The 20,999-nt window shown below is 33.7% G+C and overlaps 1 protein-coding gene and 1 long non-coding RNA gene across 3 annotated transcripts in view; one reads left to right on the plus strand and one right to left on the minus strand.

Annotated features, from left to right (window-relative positions):
• Positions 1-9,036: 9,036 nt before the first annotated feature.
• Positions 9,037-20,999, minus strand: part of LOC112497238 (putative disease resistance RPP13-like protein 1) — an 82,000-nt gene continuing 70,037 nt past the window's right edge. Inside the window, exon 2 of one of the 2 annotated variants that reach the window (XM_052442019.1) lies at positions 9,037-13,500. In XM_052442019.1, coding sequence (XP_052297979.1) covers positions 9,037-13,500 — 4,464 coding nt within the window. The remainder of the gene's footprint in view (positions 13,501-20,999) is intronic. The other variant, XM_052442020.1, reaches the window with a different exon arrangement.
• Positions 9,708-20,999, plus strand: part of LOC127902573 (uncharacterized) — a 78,359-nt gene continuing 67,067 nt past the window's right edge. Inside the window, exon 1 of the long non-coding RNA XR_008054988.1 lies at positions 9,708-9,857. This is a non-coding gene — a long non-coding RNA (uncharacterized LOC127902573). The remainder of the gene's footprint in view (positions 9,858-20,999) is intronic.

Consider the following 20,999-nt stretch of genomic DNA (forward strand, 5'->3'; position numbering starts at 1 on the left):
TTAAAAGTTAAAACAGAGGAACGAAGGGGTTCATATTTGGAGGCTTTCCATTTGGAAACAGTGTGGAAGGACAAGAAGAAAGAACAATTAATATGCGTGAAACACATCCTGTAAGTTAAAGCTTACAAGAAAAATAAATGCGTATTAAATTATGAGAATTATTATGGCATAATTTAATTAACAGACCTATATTGTCGATTAAGCCCAAGATATGCCATTTGAGCCGAACCTGAGTTAGATCCAAACGACTTGATAACACAAGGTTGAGATAGATAAATAATCAGATGGGAAAAAGGAGAGGACTTTATTGAATGAAAGCAATGGAAACTAATGAGATTGCAATTCGGTTTATAATAAATTAATTGAAATGCTACCTGAATAAGCCTAATTATACTAATTAAATTAAATAACCTTATGAATCACGTACCGATGGTGGATCTGCTGTGATTGCCCAAAATTGGATGATCAATCATAGTATCAAAAGTACTAGAGTATTTTGGTAGACAATTCTTGCTGACTTAGAAATTAAGATGATTTAATTCTATATTTATACAATTAAAAAAATTATAGTATTTTTAATTTTTTTTAAAAATTGTTACTTAAAAATCGTATTAATTTATTACACATTATTAATTTTTAGTTTTTTTTTTGTGTATAGTAACTGCAGCTTTAAAGTTATATAATTTCAATACTAAACAAAGTTAAAGCTCAGATCTTAATATCTATAATATCTGTGACCTAGGAATGTTTAACCTTTTCTGTGCATGAAGACCTGAGAATCAAGTGTCCTGTCATGAATCCATTTGTCTGTCAATTACAAGCATCAATTATTTAATCGCAAGATAAATTTTATTTATGTCGTTAATGAATGCATCTCGACCGTCATAAAACCAAAAAACACATTGATCATTTTATTAATTGAACAAAACAAAAAAAAAAGACCTTATATAATAAGCAAAACTATCTGCTTTCAAAGAGCATACATGATTCCAAACAATCTGAAAATCAAAATACAGTCACCTTATCCTTTGAATCCTCGAATCATTTATTTACTCAAGTGACTTTGGGATTAATTGAATTGCAGTCCTAGCCGCCATATGCATGTTTTCATTGATACCTTGCACAGGATTTTCTTGGATAGCAAAAATGTCATTAACATTTTTAATACTATTATCAGCTTCTTTAAGTACAGACTCAACTTCAGCTACGTTTTTAGATCCTTTGGCTTTCTCACAAGCTTCCACCACATTAGTGTAATCACTAATTGCAGCCATAAGCATGCCTTGGACCTCTGCTGAGCTTGATGGTCTCTTACTTGTAGCCTCATCAATTCCTGCATTAGCCCTGTCCTCAAGGACTTTTACGGCAGCGTAAAAGACTTCCTTTTCGTTTACCACGTTACCAATTTTTGCAGGAATGGAGGCGGAGCAATCCGCTTGGAATTCAACATTGTGACAGAATTTATCGACCTCAGAGTTGGCCTCAACGTTATACAACGAGAAGGCACAAGACAAAGCCATAATATTGGCCAAGATGATGAAATAGTTGTAGTTCTTCATTTTGATGTATCTCTTGTTTAATTTTTTTTGCCCCCCTCCTCTTTTTGGTCTTGCTAAGAGTAAAAGCAAGCAATTGAGAGCTAACGAAAGGTTGAGAGAATTTATAGAGGATTTGAGAAGATGACAACCATCTATAGAATTAGATCAACCACTGGATCCTTTCGAGAAATTTTCGTCTTCTGTTTATAGAATTTGACCCGTTAAAATCTAAAACTAGACTTTTGTAATAATTTGTACAAGATTTAAATACATCTGTTCATCAGGGGCGCAAAACCAGCCATATGTTAATGAGTAGTTAATAGCAAACCTAAGACCTGTTAGAACTTATTTTTACTATTTTAGTTTGGTTGAAACCTAATACCTCTTATTTTCAAGTAAAAATTTTTTTCAAATGAACTATTTCTATTTTATGTGAGAATTCTATTTTTAATTTGTATAGCGAAGTTTCTTAATTTTAATTATAAGGAAGTATACAATAATTATAGGGAGTTTATCTCTTCATGTTAATTTTTGTAAACTTCACAATACTTTATTTAATTACAAAAATTAAATGAAAGTATAATTACAAAAAATTAACATGTTAATTTTCAAATGAAATTATGATTATAAAAAAATCTTGGATTTTGAGATTTATTTGTTTTATTAAATTCAGGGGTATTCTTTTAATTATAATTTTTTTTTTTTACAAAATTTTATAGAATAAAATGATTTTTTAATTCAATTAGGGATAAAATGGTCATTTTTAATGTCAAAGTAGTTAATTGGTAGAAGTTTAGAAACAAATGTGATGCAAAAAATGTGTCAAAATTTTATAGTGGTTAGTGTACATATGACAAATAGAGGTGGTGCAGAGATAATTTTTTTAATCTAAATCGTTTGTAGATTCAATTATCCAACTTTAATTTGTAGTTAAATTCAATACATGACCAATATCAAATCAAACATAAAACAATTGCTCTTACTTCCCTCTAATGTGGAAAATTAGTATTTTTAAAATATTCATATAATTCCAACACTAAATAATTTAAGTGTGCATTATAAATTAAGTTGGGCGAGAGCAAAATAAAAAAAGAGAAAATAAATCTTTGCTCCTACGCTGTTTATAACTTAATCATAGATGACATGACGAAATTATTTCAGGTGCATGTATGACCTGACGTTTACGTATCCAACATATAAATGCCACATCGTTGAAAATTTACCCCGGAGAAGAAACTCAGACACCCGAGATACCTTTGTCGTTAGTAAATGTTGGTTTCGTCCGTACATATAAATTACTTAATAATTATGCATAAATAAATTGAAAAAAAAAATGTAATAAAGGGGCAAAACATTGACTAGTCTAATCCTCCTTAAAACCATGTGAAAATTAAGATAGTTATTGTTATGATTTTAGAATTAAAATTGAATTTGGTCCACTTAATCCAATTCAAATGAGCATGATAAACATGGGATAAATATTTTGTTCAAAAAATTAGTCTAATCCTACACATAGTCCCACTCCCGAACATATATAGCCTAAGAGTATCATTCTCAAAGTAAAGGAAAGTAACTTTTAATTGTACCATAAATATCTACAAAGCGTATCTTGCGGCATTGTTCAAAATATAAGAGTTAAAAAATGAAGATTTAACTCAAAATAGAAAGACTAAACAAACATTTACTCTTTGTTAGAGGCCGTACGTTTTTGTTTCTAGCTATTTTGCTATTCTATAATCGGTTGCCGATAGGTTGTATCATGGGAATTGATGAAAAGTTAGAATGGCTAGCTAGGAGAAATTAGAAAGTTTACAAATACGAATTGAGAAAACTTGCTCGTATTTCTCCACTCTTGTGCTATTTGGCATACATTGTGTATTGTCCCATCAATAACAAGGAAAAATAATCAATAATTAAACAAAAAATGAATGGGAATTTAATTGTATAATATTCGAAGCCTGATCAATAACAAATCAAGTTACTGGGTTGGGACTAAGTGCAGTGTAGTTCTAGAAGCCATACCCAATTTGCATTAAAAGATTCCAATGGATGATCCGTGGGAGCAAGTCCACCAGCGTAAAGCTGTTGATCATTAACCTGGACAATATAGTCACGGGCATCAGCAATTGAAGTTGTCAAGTAATTAAAATAAAATGTGTTTTCTTTCAATTGCGAAGTCTATTTATTTACTAAACACAAACAAACAAAAGTACCTCATTGGTTTCATTAATCAAAATACTAATAAAAATAATTATTACATAAATAATTACCCCAAAAAAAAAAAAGTCTGTGCTTCGAATAGCGTACATTATTGTCCCAACAAGAAAACAAATCAAAATAATTAAACAAATAACCAGCGAGAGCTAGTGTGGCATATTGTTTGAATCCTGATCAGTGAGTAAGTTGTTGATAAGTGCGATTGGGATTAAGCGCAGCGGAGTTTAAGCAGCCATTTGCAAGTTGGTGTTAACAACTCCGAGTGGATTATTCTCAACAGCAAATTCATTAACGTGAGTAACAAAGTCATAGGCATCACTAAGTGAAGATGACATTTGGGCAGGATCTCTAGCCTTTAGTGCCTCTTTACTTTATTTACATCCACATTAGTATAATCAACAAGGGTATTTGATTATTTATCCCTTTTTATTTGATGATTTTGGTATCTATTGATTTTAGTTTTACATTTTCATTAAAGTAGTGAAACAATAATTGCGTCTTGTTGCACTTATTCGTAATTCTAAAAGTAGTGAAACGATAATAACGATTTATATAATCACAAGAAACTTGTATTAATTTATATCTTTTGTTTGTGAATCCATCATCTCGTGATCACATAAGACAAATCGAAAGAAACAAATCAATAGAGTGTCTCTGGGATTACGGTAAATGCAGACTGAGCGGCCATTGCCAAGTTGGTATTGAGAACTTGGAGTTGTTCGGTTTGTTGCTCATGAGAATCAGTAACGTGCCCACTAGCTTTATAAGCATCACTGAGCGCAGAACGCATTTGCTCACGGTCTCTAGCCTTAAAAGCCTCTCTAGCTTTATTGCAAGAATCTAACACAGTCTCGTACTCACGAATGGCATCCCAGAGGGGACCACTTTGGCTTACTTCCGGGGTCTGGGATTCCAGTTTTCGAGCCTCGTCAAGACATGCCCTAGCCCTTTCCTCCAGGACGGTTATTGACGCCAGGGAGATTTCACTTGCATTAACTTCAGGACCCAGTTTCGAGCTGATCGAGGCTGCGCAGTCTTCTTCAAAATGAGAGCCGCCGCAGGCTTTCTGGATCTCTTCAATATTGATGATGGCCTCCACGTTATACAAAGCCATAATGCCCACCAGCAAGATGATCGTGACGGACTTCATTTTGATTATTAGGAGGAAAAGCAAACGTTGCAATTGCAAATGCAAATGAGAGGATAACTTAGCAAATATTGCAATTGCAACTGCGGATGACAGAGATAGGTAGATAGATAGATATTCAAAGGTTCTGAGAAATAACAACTACCGTTGAATTAGATCAAATAAGCGATCGGTAACTCTTTGAGAAATTTTCATTTTCTTTAAATAGGTTTTGACCCGATCAAATCTGGAAAACTACCTGGACTTTTAACATTTATTATAATTAATTTTTTTAAAAGCTGATCAAAATAACCTTTTCATGAGAGTCATACAAGAGGAAAAAACAAAACAATCTCCACCACATATAAGATTATTCAAAAGTTTTATTTGATCACAGAAAGTAATACGCGCGCATATAGTTACAGCGTGAAGCATCGATCTATCGTGGTTTACATGCTTCAACTTTTATTGGTTTTAAAACTCTTACTAATTCATAAGCACAGAGGTTTAATTTATTTTAATATATTAATCAAAACATAATGAAGGAAATGATACAATCTTGATTTTGAGAATTTGATTAATTAGCAATAACTGATTTTGTTATTATTTCCAATTAATACGGTTTTTGTTACTGGCATCATTGTGTTAATAATGTTGTAATTTATTTATTTCTTGTATTATAGATTTATCTAGTCTAAGATGTTTATTAGATTAGACGATGTGGAATATTGGAGAATAATTTTAGAGACACAAAGAAGCAAATCGGTTAGTACACGAGGATTATATATCAAAGAGTTCCAACTCAAGGTGATTACTACACTAGTAAGTATAAGTACTTGTGGAATATTGAACACTTAAGGAGGTACATCCTATTACTCCTCTACTAAGGTTTCGGCGAAATACTACACCAATATATAGGGAAGTATTTAACACTTTGAAAACTGAAGAAGAGATATCATACTTTACGTCAAAGTGCCAATCAACGCAAAAGCATGAAGAATTCATACAGCTGCATATGATGATCATATCTCTGTGAAGTTTTAGTCTTTGAGTTTTCTTCGTATCAAGTTTTTCATAGACATTCTTTATAATTACCTTAGTCTCTTAAGATGAAGAGGTCATTTGTTGTGTTGAGAGGATCTCAAGGAAGCAGCAGACACAATTGAGGACGAATGATGCTCGTTAAGGAAGGTCAGCTAAGTTAAATTCAATAAGGTGGCAACAAGAGTAAGAGGGAGTTCGAAATTGTATAAAAATCTAAGAGGTTCTAATCTTTAGTTTTTTACTAAATTGCTTAATGTCTGCTTGTGGCCTCCTGGATGTCGGATTGTGTTCCGACCTATGTAAAAATCCTCTATGTGGTTTGCTTTCTGCAATTATGGTCAAACTCACTTCCAATTTAAGTCAAGATTAAACGTAATTTTGTAAGAGATAAAATTTTAATCACGAGTCAATCATAAAATTTATAATAATTAAAATTTCTCTCATGAGTCAATCATAAGTCTTTTATGAAGGCCCCAAAAAGAAATAAAACAAATCCATCTTGACTCGTCGTCCTACATACTATGCGACTATAACACATATTGTAGGTCAAGGTAGGAACATTTTCCCAGAATCTATCACATGTCTTGGTCGGCACATTTACACGTAATGTAGGTAATTTACATTTTCCCTTACTTCCGGGATTAACGACAACAGTTCTCATGCATCTTGGACACTTATGAGTGAAAATTGTTGAGGAGAAAAATGGAACAGGAAATGAGTTTTAATCTTGGCTAAAAAATTAAAAAAATAATCTTGTACAAATTATTACGTAAGTTCAAACTCATGCTAGTCTACAGTTTTGTTTAGATTTATCTGCTCAAATTCTATAAAATGAAATGAAATTTCTCGAAAGGAACCGGTCATTGATTCAATGGTAGCTGTTCTTTTCATTTTTCTAAATCCTATATATATATATATATATATATATAATCTTCTAAAAGATAATTGGATATAGAGTGAATAGCTGAAGAAAAATATTATTTCTTTTCATACATTTTCTTTACACGATCCTATATAATTTATACAAAGGGAAGGAGCTATTTTAGGACTATGTTATGACTTGACATACGAGAGTTTCCTATTATATCCATGAAGATTGTGATTTGAGAAAGTTTAGGCTGAAACTAATACTACCCCTTGTTGACAAGTCTTGAACTTGGTAAGCTTTTAGCTAAGGCTGAGCAAAATGCTAGATTGACTTCAAAATTATTTGAGGAAAATTTACTCCTTCCTTTTGTAGAGTTCATGATTGTCTTGCTGTCATTTTCTTGGTTGTGGTTGATTTGAAATTGATTCTTATCAGCCCCCTTCCAACTAGGGATTGCCATGGGGTGTATTCCAAGTTTGTGCCGAAATTTTGAGAACAATGCTTTGGACAATGGTTTAGTGAATAAATCTACCATTTGCTGTAATGATGGAATATATCTTGTTTTGAGTAATCCACTTGTTACTTTCTCATGAAGAAAGTGACAATCAAGCTCAATGTGCTTGGTCAGTGCATGGAAAACAAGATTTTTTGACATATGAAGGGAGCTGATATTGTCACATATAAGAACTAGAGGCTTTATCAGGTTTATGCCAATCTCTTTGAATATGTATATAAGCCAGGTGAGTTTGACTGTCGTAGATGCCATGCAACGATATTCAGCTTCTGCACTAGAACATGCCATGCAACGATATTCAGCTTCTGCACTAGAACATGCCATGCAACGATATTCAGCTTCTGCACTAGAACGAGCAACGGTGGTTTGCTTTTTTGAACTCCATGAGATACAATTTGATCCAAGGTAAATGCAGAAGCCACTAGTACTTCGACGAGTTACAGGGCAACCCACCCAATCTGAATCTGATAACCTATAAAGTGTCGAGGAACTTTGTTTCAAATAGCTAAGTCCAAAGTTAAGTGTCCCTTTGAGGTACCGCAATATTCGTTTAACAGCTCGAAGATCAGCCTTTGTTGGTTGTTGGAATTTTTGACACACTTTGTTGACGAGTGACCATTGGGTGTGTATTTGTAGTTGTTTCGGTTGAGGTCACAGGTTGATTGTTTGTGATGCCTTTTGTTTGGGATAATGAATTCACAGGTTGAATTGGTAATTCAATGGAAAGTCGATTAGATATATCGGGGAAGTCATGGTTGGTAATTTCAATCAAATTTTGGGGTTGAGTTGGCATGGCTACTAGTTGTATTACAATTTTTTTGCTAGTGTTGGAGACATTTTCTCTAGTATCCTCGGAGCTGTTATTGCTTTTAGAGTTGTCTTTTTCAGCTCCAAAGGGTAAATTTGGTGTCATCACAATTTTTGAAATGTCTAGGTTTTCAACAATTGTGGGCCTTTCACATGACTCTAAGCAACATCGTGGAAGTAAAGATGAAGAAGTTGATGGCATCAAATTGTCTTGCATCAAATTGTTTTCTTCACTGCTAGAATATTGTTCATTGTTAAGTTTTTCCTGCAAATTCATTAAAGGAGATAATTCAGCAAAAGGAAATACACTTTCATCAAATTTCACATGTCTAGATGTATAGACATGTTTGGTGTCCGGATCCAAACAACGATAGCCCTTGTGTATGGGGCTGTATCTAAGGAAAATGTATGGAAGATATTTTTTGTCAAATTTATTTTTATTGTAATCCCTTAAGTAAGGGAAACACCTGCATCCAAAATTAAGAAATTGCTTGTAATTAGAAGCCTTTTTAAAAAGCGTTTCATAAGGAGATTTTATAGAAATAGTAGAGAGAGGCATTAGATTAATTAATTTTGAAATTTCAACAGGTAAAATTTCAAAACAATTTTTTCCAAAGTCTAATGAAGAGAAATATTATATATATGTAACCGTAAATGAAGTTTCAACAGCTGAGAAAGAGATAGGCATAAGAAATTAATTCATTAATTAATTAATAGAGTCCTCCTCTGCTAAATAATGCGAGCCCATTTGTTCGATTTACTATTTTTATTTTTATTTCGAAAACCCATCAATCACCGACACCAAACCATATTAATTAAAAATAGTTTTCAACTAATATTTGAATTTAAAAATTATATACACAAACACGCCCAATTTTTTTTTAAAAAGTAGTAATTATAAAATATTTCAGTCGTCCTCTATTCAATCACCAAAAACCCATTTATAATCTAATAGGACAAAAGGTATATGGATTAACAAGTCCCAATACTGTCCTCCATCCTTTCTGCACTTCTCTTTCATCAACGGACATCCCCAAATCTGTAATTGCAAAAGTGAGGAAGGCAGGCCCTTCTCCGGAAAGTATTTGAGCTTGGGACAATCATGGAGTCGCAATTCAGTGAGGTTTTGAAGATCAACAATTGAAGAAGATAGGCGTTCCAGATTTGGAAAATCTCCAATCCACATAGATGTTAGAGAGGCAGGAAGAGGAAGCGCGGTCCCCAATCTTTTGTCCTCTGCCTCTGGTGGAAATGACACCATGTCGTCATCGCATCCTTCGATTGAAAGATGTCGCAGAGAGGAAAATCTGTGAAATCCCTGGCCCCGCTCAATCATTGACTTCCAAATCTTTGTATTAAAAATAATCTCAAGTGAACGAAGGTCGGTGGGAAGGCCATCATCTTCTTCAAGGCTTGGAAGCTCACCTCCTATTCTTAATTCTTGAAGAGACTTCAGATTGTGTAATCCCTTGGGTAAGGCCTCTAGTCTCTTACAATCATATATCTCCAGCCTCGTGAGTTTCGCACAAGGCAATCCCCCTTCGGGAAAGGTCACCAGATTTCCACACCACCAAATTTTAATCTCTTGAAGCTGGCGGAGATTATGTAAACCACTCGGTAAATTCTTCAGTTTTTCACAAAAATCAATTCTGATTATTTCAAGAGATGTGTTGTCGTCCAACCTTTCAGCTATTGACTCCAGCTTTGAACATCCATAAACACAAAGGGACTTAAGAGACGGAGGTAGATTGCCAACTTCAAGGGACTCAAGCGTGGCAGGTAACTCATTTTTTGAAAATATACATGTCAGTGATGGACAATAGCGAATGCCTAAGTGCTCAAGAAGAGATGAGTTGTACCTTCTGCTGTTGCTGCTGCTACTGTGGATGCCCTCTTCCACTGTCAAAGTCCTTATATTACCGCACTCATCGATGAACAACGTCTTAAGGCTCGGTGGTAGCTGGACTCCAGCAATATATCTCAACGAATGGCAACTCTCAATATACAAGATCTCGAGAGATGAATTTGTGTCGCACATCCATGCCTCTGGTAACGATTTCAGTGCATCACATTCACTAATCTCAATTTTCTTCAACTTGGAAGGCAGAGCAACCTCAGGAAAGGAATCAAGGGAATTGCAGCCGCCAATGAATATCTCTCTCAAGGAACTCAGGCTGAGCAGTGATTGTGGCAGCTTCACAAGGCCTTCACATATGTACAGTCTTAGATATTCAAGCCTGCATGAGAACTCGCAGAGCTTCTGTCGTTGGTCTTCCTCTTCCTCAGCCACCAAGGATTGAAGTTTAGAACAGCTTGTAATCATCAGTCTTTTGAGAGAGCAAATGTCTTGCAGTAATTCGGTATGACTCTTCCATATATATGTTTCATTTTTAATATTATTTATCCCCAATTCTTCCAGTTTTGGTATTCGCGGCTTCAATGGCCCTGCGAGAAACACTTGATTTGATGTATCTCTAGAAGCCACTGAATTCTGTGAGCCGAGATGATCAGTTGCACTTCTCCCCACAACTTTTTTACATTCACCAATTTGCAAGTTGCAAAGAGCTGGAAGACTAGTAACTGAAACTGACAATTCTTCACATCTACCAATTTGCAAGTTGCAAAGAGCTGGAAGACTAGTAAGTGAAACTGACAATTCTTCACATCCATTAATTTGCAAGTTGCAAAGAGCTGGAAGACTAGTAACTGAAACCGAAAATTCTTCACATCTGTAAATAACAAGCATCTGCAATGCAGGAAGGCATTTTGGAAAGGTTCCTCGCAGTTTAGAACATCTTAAAATGTGAAGCTCTCTCAATTTAGGAAACCGTTCAACTCCCTGACTGGATCCATGAGGAATCCAGTCTTCCCATTCTTGCATGTCTTCAAAACGAAGAGTCTCCAAGCATGGAAATGGAATTGGAGAGTCATTCCCATAGAACTCTGAACCCAATCTCTTTACTCTACTCATTCCACGCACTGTAAGATGCTTTAGAGAGGGCAGTTGCCCGACAGACGGCAGGGCAGTGCACATGCCGCAATCTTCAAATTTAAGTGTCACTAAATTTGAGAATGAGGAATCTCCTAACCATGTTGGAAATTTTGTGCCCCCATAGCCACAGATATAAAATTGTTCCAGATTTTTATGGGGTTTGAGCATGTCGAGCACGCCCATTTCAGTTTCTGCCTCCCTTGAAGATGAACCATCGGTACAGCATGTCCATCGAAGCAATAATTCTCTAAGATTCTTCTTTCCATCCATTTGAGCCTCCTTCGCATTATCAACGTATTTTACGTTCTCTAATTTTGAAATTTTAAGTGTCCCACGAAGATGCATTAACAACTTTAGCTCTGGTAACCCCGAACAGCTGTCTTTTCCCACAACAAAATTACACGTCTGAAGACAAGTCAACTTGCCAATTCCTACTGGCATTTCCTTCAACAAATCTGTATTTGAATTATTGAGATGATGCAATTTGATGAGATTTCCCATGTCTGCACACAACTTCTTCAGTCGTCGACAACCCACCAACAGAAGGGTGTGCAAGTTGTAAAGCTTGTTGACTGATTCAGGCAGAGTTCTAATCTCAGTTCCAGACAGGTTAAGGTGCCTTAAATACCTCAAATCACCAACTGAATCCGGCAGCTCGGAGATGCAATATCCACGCAGAGAGAAGACCCTTAAGCTTTGGAGTTTGAACAACCTAGGGAGAATGCTATGAGCCAAGTATCCATGCCGACTATTTAACAACATCAGTGGTAAAAAAGTTCTCAAATGTTGGATATCATACAATTTCTCAAACCTTTCAACGCCATCATATTCTCCACAAATGTATGATAGATGACGAAGATTTCTGGAAAATCTTTGCTGCTGGTTAACCTCCGAGGTATACTCCAGTGTGAAGTATGTCTCCCCTGCAGCCCAACGGGCAAGGTCGTTGATAAGATCGTGCATAACAAATCGTGATGCATCGGTGGCCGATTGCTGGAAAAAAGATCTTGAACATAGCTCCTTAAAGAAATCACGACCTAAATCTTCACTAGGATTCTGACCTTCTTTGTGATCCAAAAAACCGGAGGCACACCATAATAAAATTATCTCCTCCTCTTCAAATTCATAATCCTTTGGTAACAATGAGCAGTATGCAAAGCATTGTTTCAAAGTTGGAGGAAGATAATAATAGCTCACCGCAAGGGCTGGTATAATGCGGCATCTTTCTTCTGGCAATTCCCATATCTTGCTAATGAGCACACGTTCCCACTCACGTCTGTCATGCTCTCCACGTAAAAGTCCTCCAAGCGTTTGTGCTGCCAAGGGCAAGCCATCGCATTTGGTCACTATCTTCCTGCCGATTTCCTCTAATGACATATGTGAACTGAAATCTCGCGTCCCCAAAGAATGTTGAGCGAATATAGCTAGACAATCATTATATGACAGCTTTTTTAATTGATAAGCTGGAAGAGTCCCCATGATTTTTGCAACCTCATGATTGCGAGTACTAACAATAATCTTACTTCCCCGTGCACTTGCTCCAAGCGGACGGCTAAAGTCAACCCAATCATCGTAATTCCGGTTCCACACATCATCTAAAACAAGCAAAAATTTCTTTCCAGATAGTTGCTTATTCAGTTCCTCTTGAAGCTTATTCAAGTTTAGATTATCCACATTCTGGTGAGTCACGATGGATGTCAAGATTGTTTTTGTTAGCCTGATAACATCGAAATCATCTGAGACACAAGTCCATGTCTTGAGATCGAAATGATTCTGCACTCGATCATCATTATAGGCAAGCCGAGCAAGAGTAGTTTTGCCCAGCCCACCAAAACCTACAATAGGTATAACCGAGAATCCACCATCATTTCTCAAATCATCCCTCAACAACAATTCAACAATTTCCTTCTTATCTGTTTCCCTGCCATAGACGTTGGCTCCAGTCACTACAGAGGTTGTCTCTAGCCTTTGACTGGCTTTTTTGGACCCTCCAGCTGAACTTACGTTCAAACCCAGCGAGTCTTTCTGTGTCACAATTTCTTGAAATCTGTCGTTGATCTCTTTGATTTTGGACATCATGGCGTAATCGAACTGAATCAATTGTGGTGTAAAAGTGGTGCAGCAAGTAGGAATGAGCTTCCGAAACTTACTTGTTCTTGTACGACTGCTACTGGGCTGATCCTGAGCCGCAGCTGGATCTCCATTTTCAAGCAGCAACTTCCTCCGGAAAGCCTCAGTTTGAAACTCATCCAACAAGTCTTCAACATCATAAGCCAAGTCCTGAAGCTTGCCAAGCCACTTCTTCACAAACTGATTAGTCGTCTTCTTCTCCTCAGCATCATCAAGCACCGCCTTGATCATCTCCAACATATTCGCCCACTTCATCAGATCGGCCTTGATTTGCTCTTGGCGTGCAAAAAATAGAATCCCCTCTGAAGCTAACTTATTGACCAGCAAATCAACGGACGCCGTAAGGATTGCCTCTCCGATGATTTACATTTTTTTTTTTCTTTCTTCTCCTTTTTTTTTGGGGGGCAAAGAAAGAAGCAGAATTTTGAGTTTTGAAAAGCAAAATGAGAAAATTGAACAGAAAGTGTGAAGGGTCAAGAAAAACGCAGGTAACAAGTCTTCCACTTCTTGTTTATTCCAGGAAAGTGAAATTGAAAACAGAGCCCACCACCCATTAATAATTTAGCAATTCACCAATCGTTGCCAGATTCAATAAATATAAAATCGCACGTTGATATTTGTAGGGCCAAGCAACATTAATCAAGTGTCCGGGTAAATGCGGAATAAAGAGCAAAATGGAATGTATCTACTACGGACCTTCGCTTTACAAGTCTTCAAAGTCATAATAGCTAAATCAAAACGTTTCTCTCTCTGTGTCTCTCTTATATAATTACTTCATTTATTGAATTAATTTTCATGCTAAAACGAAGACTTAAAAGTACACTACAATTTTTTTATAATCACAGAATGATAACTTCAACTATTATGTTATATTAATTTCGTGTTAAAATAAATTACAATAAAATTTTAGTCGAATATAATAAGTTCGACTTATTTATTAAATATATATATTTAATAAAATAATAACACAATTAATATGTTATCAATCAAATAAAAGTTCTAAAGTGAAAACAAAATCGGCCCCCACGACCATCAATAATGTAGCAAGCTTCACTTTATTACACTAAAGTGAAAACAAAAACAGCCGCTACCACCATCAATAATTTAGCAAGCTTCAAAATGCTGGTGCTTGTCCGCTTGACGAACTGGGCATGGGTGGACCAGGCATCATTGAGCAATTCGGAAAAAATTAAATAATAAAAAAATCAGCGTCCAGCAAAGAGAATCCATCTTTATACGTTGCTTCCTACTTAGTACGTCTATTGATATGTACATCTATCTAACATTTAGAAAATGGAAGTAGAAACTGGAACTCACTTTATGGCTCGTATGCAATACACGTATCAACATTTAATTAGAGTTCACACACACACACGTGTGTGTGAGTCTAGTTTTAATTGAGAGATAAATTAAACATAAATACTATGTTTCTAAATGATTGAATAATGATATTATTGGTATTTATAAATTTCTAAGATGCGATAATTATGTGGGGGGCATATATTTATGGTTATAGAAAATGGCGGTAAAAATGGAACAAATCTAATATAATGAAAAAGTGTAAACTATAGTAAATTAATGTTTACTTCAAAGTACGTTATAAATATCGCTTTCTTTAATACGTTATTTGCTCCCACCAATTGAGTTATGCATATGGGTTAAGCAAATATGCATGTAGGATACAATAAAGTGTTGATTTGTTTGTTTATGTTGTACATCAATGAAAGTAAACATGAATATTCTTGAATGTTATAAGCCTACCAAGAATTAATAGATTATTCTTACAAAAAAATAATATGTTGGATATTTGATGCATAAAAAATAAATGTTGATTGATGAAATTCTTTTGAAGAAAGAGGACTACAAAAAAATGGTGTAGGATCATTTTATTCATGTCTAAGTGACATTTATTTTTATGAATGTGAGGGTATTTTGGTAATTTTATGGACACAAGAGTTGTGTGTTGTGGATAGATGTTCATTTTGAACTACATTACGTGCAGTTAGTCGTATTTCACATTTATAAAAAGTAACTATGTCGTTTCCTTGATTAGGAGAAACTGCGAGTGAGAACCAAGCCGCGAATATGAACGATAGTCGAGTTTAAGCATTGTCACTATGAGTGAAATATGCAAACTCATTTTCATATTTTATTATGATTTTAGAGTGTAGTAAACCATATTTGCAAAATAAGATTTTAATGCTCTAATTATCAATTAATCAATGAATAAATATTTGTTGACTTAATTTTTGTCAATCAAATTTTCTAATCACAATGGTATCGTTTCTGTTTATTATTTTATCATTATGCAACAACTTTCTCTCACAAGATAATAGATTGTAGTATTTCATACCAAATTAACACTCGTCCATGTTACCGATGAAAATAATGGTAGCATTATTAGAGAGCTTTTTCTTTTCTTGTTTTTCCCCCTTTTTCTGTTTTGTCCTTTGTTTGATTGGGTGTAATGAAACAGATATAACTAGGGACCAAGCATGCATGACCTATATATATCTTCATCAACAATCAAGGAAACAAGGGATTGAATTTGATGCGTCACATTAATCCACCAAAGGATAGACATGGGACTTGACATGAAAATAAATACAAACACAAACACAAACATTTACTCCTCCAATGATTGTTTCAATATCCTTACCCTTGATATTTGCTCACTTTTATAAAATATAAATCTGCTGGTGAATTTTTGGTACCTTAAACAGTTTTCTGACTTATGAGGAAAAAAAAACTATTTTTTTTTAAATATTGCACAGAGAAATTAAAAAAAGAAAAAAAAACTGTTAAAGAGACTAAATTAATAATGGTAGAATGCTGACAAAAAAAAATGTTAAAATTAACTCATTTTAATGTGTTGACAATTGAGTGATTACAATGAGCCCGACTTACATTTTATATGACTATATTCAACTAGATCACATACAAAATTTGATTACCTTCACTACTATAAGATATTATTTGATCAATACAAATTAATTCAAATCTGATATGTTAAGTAGAGAATAACAATGTTTTAGATCATTGTTTACAATACATGGATAAGCTGGGTAATTAGTTAAAGACCTGTAGACCAAAAATGGATTTATGTATTCATCTTATCTCCACATTATATGTTGATGCTTTCATTTCTACTCATCCTTTAGTTTCTTCTCAATGCAAATGCCATCTGGATAGGTGGAACAACATTTCCAATGTGCTATGCTTGTGTTGGATGTTATCAGCAATCTTGCAGCCATCCGAAAAACCCTACGTGACGAGGAAGTAAGATTAATTTAAAAGTATAATCACAAGTGATGCAAATAATAACAAAATCTAAACAATTAAGAAGTTTTACAGTCAAACTTCTAAGAATGGAGATTTGTTCATTGGTTTTAAAATTCATTTTGCATATTCTAATTTTTCATTTAAATAATTGCACGAATTTGGGTCCAGTGCTGATCACAATCTTGTAAGAAGATACGCACAAATCTTAGCTCAGCACTAAATCCAACTCTCAATTGCAAATATCAAAATAGCAATAAGACTTACTCGAGATCAATCGCACATTCACGAGCTTTCACCGATTGTATCTCTAACTGTTATTGCACGGAAAGGAGTGCCATTTGGTAACTTGGCCTTAAGCTCAGGACCGGCAAAGACGTGCATTGGTTCTGGCCATTCCGGCATTGTTTCCTCAGGTCAGGCTGCCCATACGAATGCTTCTTTACGACATGGAAACAGATCGTATGCTGCTGCTTCCAATGCATCGGACCTCACCTATAATAACAACAATAAATAGATGAATAATCTAATCGGAGGTGATTGTATATATACTGACAATAGGTTTGTTTTAACTATGACAAAATTACTCAACTAATTCCCAAATTAAGGCTCAATTCAGGACTGGTTCGGCAATTAAAAAGTGTTTTGTAAGGACTTTCAATTATGATTTGGAAGTTAAAGATAATTTTACTCAACAATTGTTTGATGAAATTGTATTAGATCTTGGCCAGGACTTGACCGAGTGTTTTCAATCAACTTTCTTTGCACCACCTCACAACTTACTATTTTTTCAAATATATTTACTTTAAAAATCAGGGCATCTTGATAGGCACCCCTCTATGTTAAGGTTAAATGAATATCGGTGGGTGAGGTTTATAATAATAGACAGCAATAACATACCACAACGTCTTTATGGACATGCAATCCATCGGTCGTAGCAGAACTAGCTGACAGCGCCTGCAGGGCACATGCAATTATAATTTGATCAGTGTTCACGAAGCTCAAGCAGTGTAAATAACAGATCATGGCTTAATTAAGTAATTACCTGAAGGTGATTAAATAATTGAGAATGAAATTATATTATTAAGCAAAGACATAAGCTATTATATTATTAAGCAAAGACATAAGCTAAATTACCCCATTTATCTGTTTGAAATCTCGTCTTGAGAGCAAATGCCGGCACTGACGAGGCTTGCTCAATTTCGACCTGCATGGCTGCATGTCTGATAAGAGTGGAAACATAGTGCCTTTAGCGAAATCGTAGAATGTTAAATCTGATGCTACTGAATATGGAGAGTGATTCATATACACGGTCTTCATGAATATATAGTTGTTAATTACAGGAGAAGTTGCAATATGAAGTTAATTTGAAATTTATATTTCTCACCTCGAATAATTTCTGGTAAATCGCTGATTCGATAAGGTTAAACTTTCTTTATGATCATCATCTTCTTCTTGGTCTTCGCCTTCCGATATTCCTATTTCTGATGTTTCTCCACATTTTCTTCCTCTTTTAACAACTTTCGTTGAAGATTTTGACAGACATATCATTGTGAGAAGAGTATTTCTAAAGTTTACAACTTGGAAATGAGACCTTATGTGATATGTACATGAAGGATAGAGTACCTATCAGTATTTATAAGAAACAATGTGATGGTTTTAAAGAGACTAGTGGTGGTTTTAAAGAAACTAAATAAAGTTTATTATTTAATAAAAAGTCAAATACAAATTCCGAAGAATCCTCTGTATAATCAACAGGATCTGGAAAACGGAGGCACATGCATGGCAATATCTTTACTTTGTGAGACTGGATTATTTTTATAGATTTTTATCCAAAGAAACTAAATAAAGTTTATTATTTAATAAAAAGTCAAATACAAATCCCGAAGAATCTGCTGTATAATCTGACAAGATCTAGAAAACTGAAGCACATGCATAGCAATATCACTACTTTGTACGACTGGATTATTTTTATAATTTTTTATCCAAAGAAACTAAATAAAGTTTATTATTTAATAAAAAGTCAAATACAAATCCCGAAAAATACGTTGTATAATCAGACAAAATCTAGAAAACTGAGGCACATGCATGGCAATATCATTACTTTGTACGACTAGATTATTTTTATAAATTTTTATCCAAAGAAACTAAATAAAGTTTATTATTTAAAAAAAGTCAAATACAAATCCCGAAAAAATCCGCTGTATAATCTGACAGAATCTGAAAAACGAAGGCACATGTATGGCAATATCATTACTTTGTATGAGTGGATTATTTTTACAACTTTTTATCCAAAGAAATTAAATAAAGTTTATTATTTAGTAAAAAGTCAAATACAAATCTCGAAGAATCCGCTGTATAATCTGACAAAATCTGGAAAACAAAGGCACATGTATGGCAATATCATTATTTTGTATGACTGGATTATGTTTACAAAGTTTTATCCAATCCCTTGTTTGATGCCAGTAAATCAATATTTAAATATATAGTTATTTTGTTATGTTATTTGATTTTAACTATTAATGTCAATATTGGAATATATATTTATATTGAACTAATAAAATAACTGTATAAAAATATTTGAATAAACTTAATTATGAATTTTGAATTCATGATGTAAGGTAGCGTTTGTTTTTAAATCTGAAATATTAGTAAGTCTGACTTTAGCTAAAATCTGAATAGATTTGAATTGCATATGTCTAAATGGCATGTTTTTTTTTCTCTTTTTTGATGTCTGAATATAAGTGACATCTTTTTTTTATAAATAAAAAAAACTGAAATATGATTATTTAACATTTATGTCCTTGTAAGAATTATTTATACTTATTATAAATTTTAAGATTTAACTATGTGCACGTTACAATTAAAATCAAAGATATGTAGAATTGAGTAATTGATCTTTAAATAAAAATATTATTATATTACTCCAAATACAAAATTGAATCAAACTTATTATACTTTAAAATTTAAATTTAATTTTATAATTTACATCATCTTTTTTACCATTTAAGATTGTAAAAGCCCATTCGCCCAAACCTAGTCTTAATTAGCTGTATATAAGTGTAAAGGCCCATATGTTCTTAAGAAGTGTTAAGAGTTTTCATAGACCCATAAGTGAATGGATATGTGTAATGCCCTCAAATTCAAGCCAGAGTTATAACTGTTGGCAGATCTGTGTAATCCTTTTAAAACCGTTCTCTAATTATATTAAAAGACAAAATAAATCTAATTAAATTCTTATATTTCTCTCTCTATAAGTTTCTTTTTTTAATGAGAAAAAGACATCTACACCCCTAAGGTTTGGAAAAATGATCATCAACACCCCTATGTTTTCAAAGGTGGACACCAAGACTCCCTTTGATGATTATACTCTTTATCTCTATTATTTCAAAAGAATTAACTCTAATATTTTACAATAAATAGAAATATGATATTAAAATAAATGTAATAATACATACATTTTAAAATAATTTCAATTTTTAAACAATATTTTAATATTTTATAATTTATTAGATATATTTTACTATATTAAAGTAAATTTTATGATAAATAGAATCATAATATTAAAATAAATGTATTAAAAATTTAAATTATATTGAATATTATGTAAAATAATAATTTTAACAATATTAGTATGTGAGAATGTTTTTAATTGTAGAACGTATTTAATGCAAATATTTATTTAAAATCTCTACAATAAAAAATATATTATTAAAATAAATATGATAAATTACATATTGAAATATTAAATATTTTAATATTTCTAGTCTACTACATAGATTATACTATTTATATGGTATTTGTATTTGCTAAAAATTTTAAAGTCAATTTTTTAGAAGAATAGAGATAAGGGATATAATGGCCAAAAGAAGGTCATGGTGTCCCTCCTTGAAAACTTAGGGGTGTTGGTGACCATTTCCCCAAATCTTGGGGGTGTAGATGTTCTTTTTCCTTTTCGAATTCATTACCCCCACACAACTACACCAAACAACCAAAATTTTGTGGGATCTGTAGTTCAGGCAGAAGCGGCCGGCCGAATGCTTCCAGCAACTCAGGCAGATAGAACCTTGGTTGATTTGTTTTTCTTCATCTGAAATTCTACCTAATGGCTATCCTTTTAATTGGTTTAAATTCTTCTTTTTTCTTTGAGTTGTTGATTTATAGTGCCTTACATGCAAAATTCAAAATTTCGGATGATGATAATCTTGTTTTAGAAGAGATTTCTAGTTATGCTAGCAGCATTCTTGATCGTGGCATCACAAGCACATGCTCTGGTTTGCTTAGTTTGCCTTTTGTCTCTGATATTTTCTTGGCATTGTGGGATATTGTTTCTTTTTTTTTTTTTTTTTGTTATAGGATTCGGAGATATTGTATATGTATGACGATGATATAATAATGTGCTTTTGATAAATTCACCTGGTCGGTTTACTTCACCAACCATTAATGAGCAAATCCTCCCAGTGACCCTCAAACTCTTCAACACA

This window comes from Citrus sinensis, chromosome 5, assembly GCF_022201045.2.
Source record: "Citrus sinensis cultivar Valencia sweet orange chromosome 5, DVS_A1.0, whole genome shotgun sequence".
Classification (NCBI taxonomy): Eukaryota; Viridiplantae; Streptophyta; class Magnoliopsida; order Sapindales; family Rutaceae; genus Citrus; species Citrus sinensis.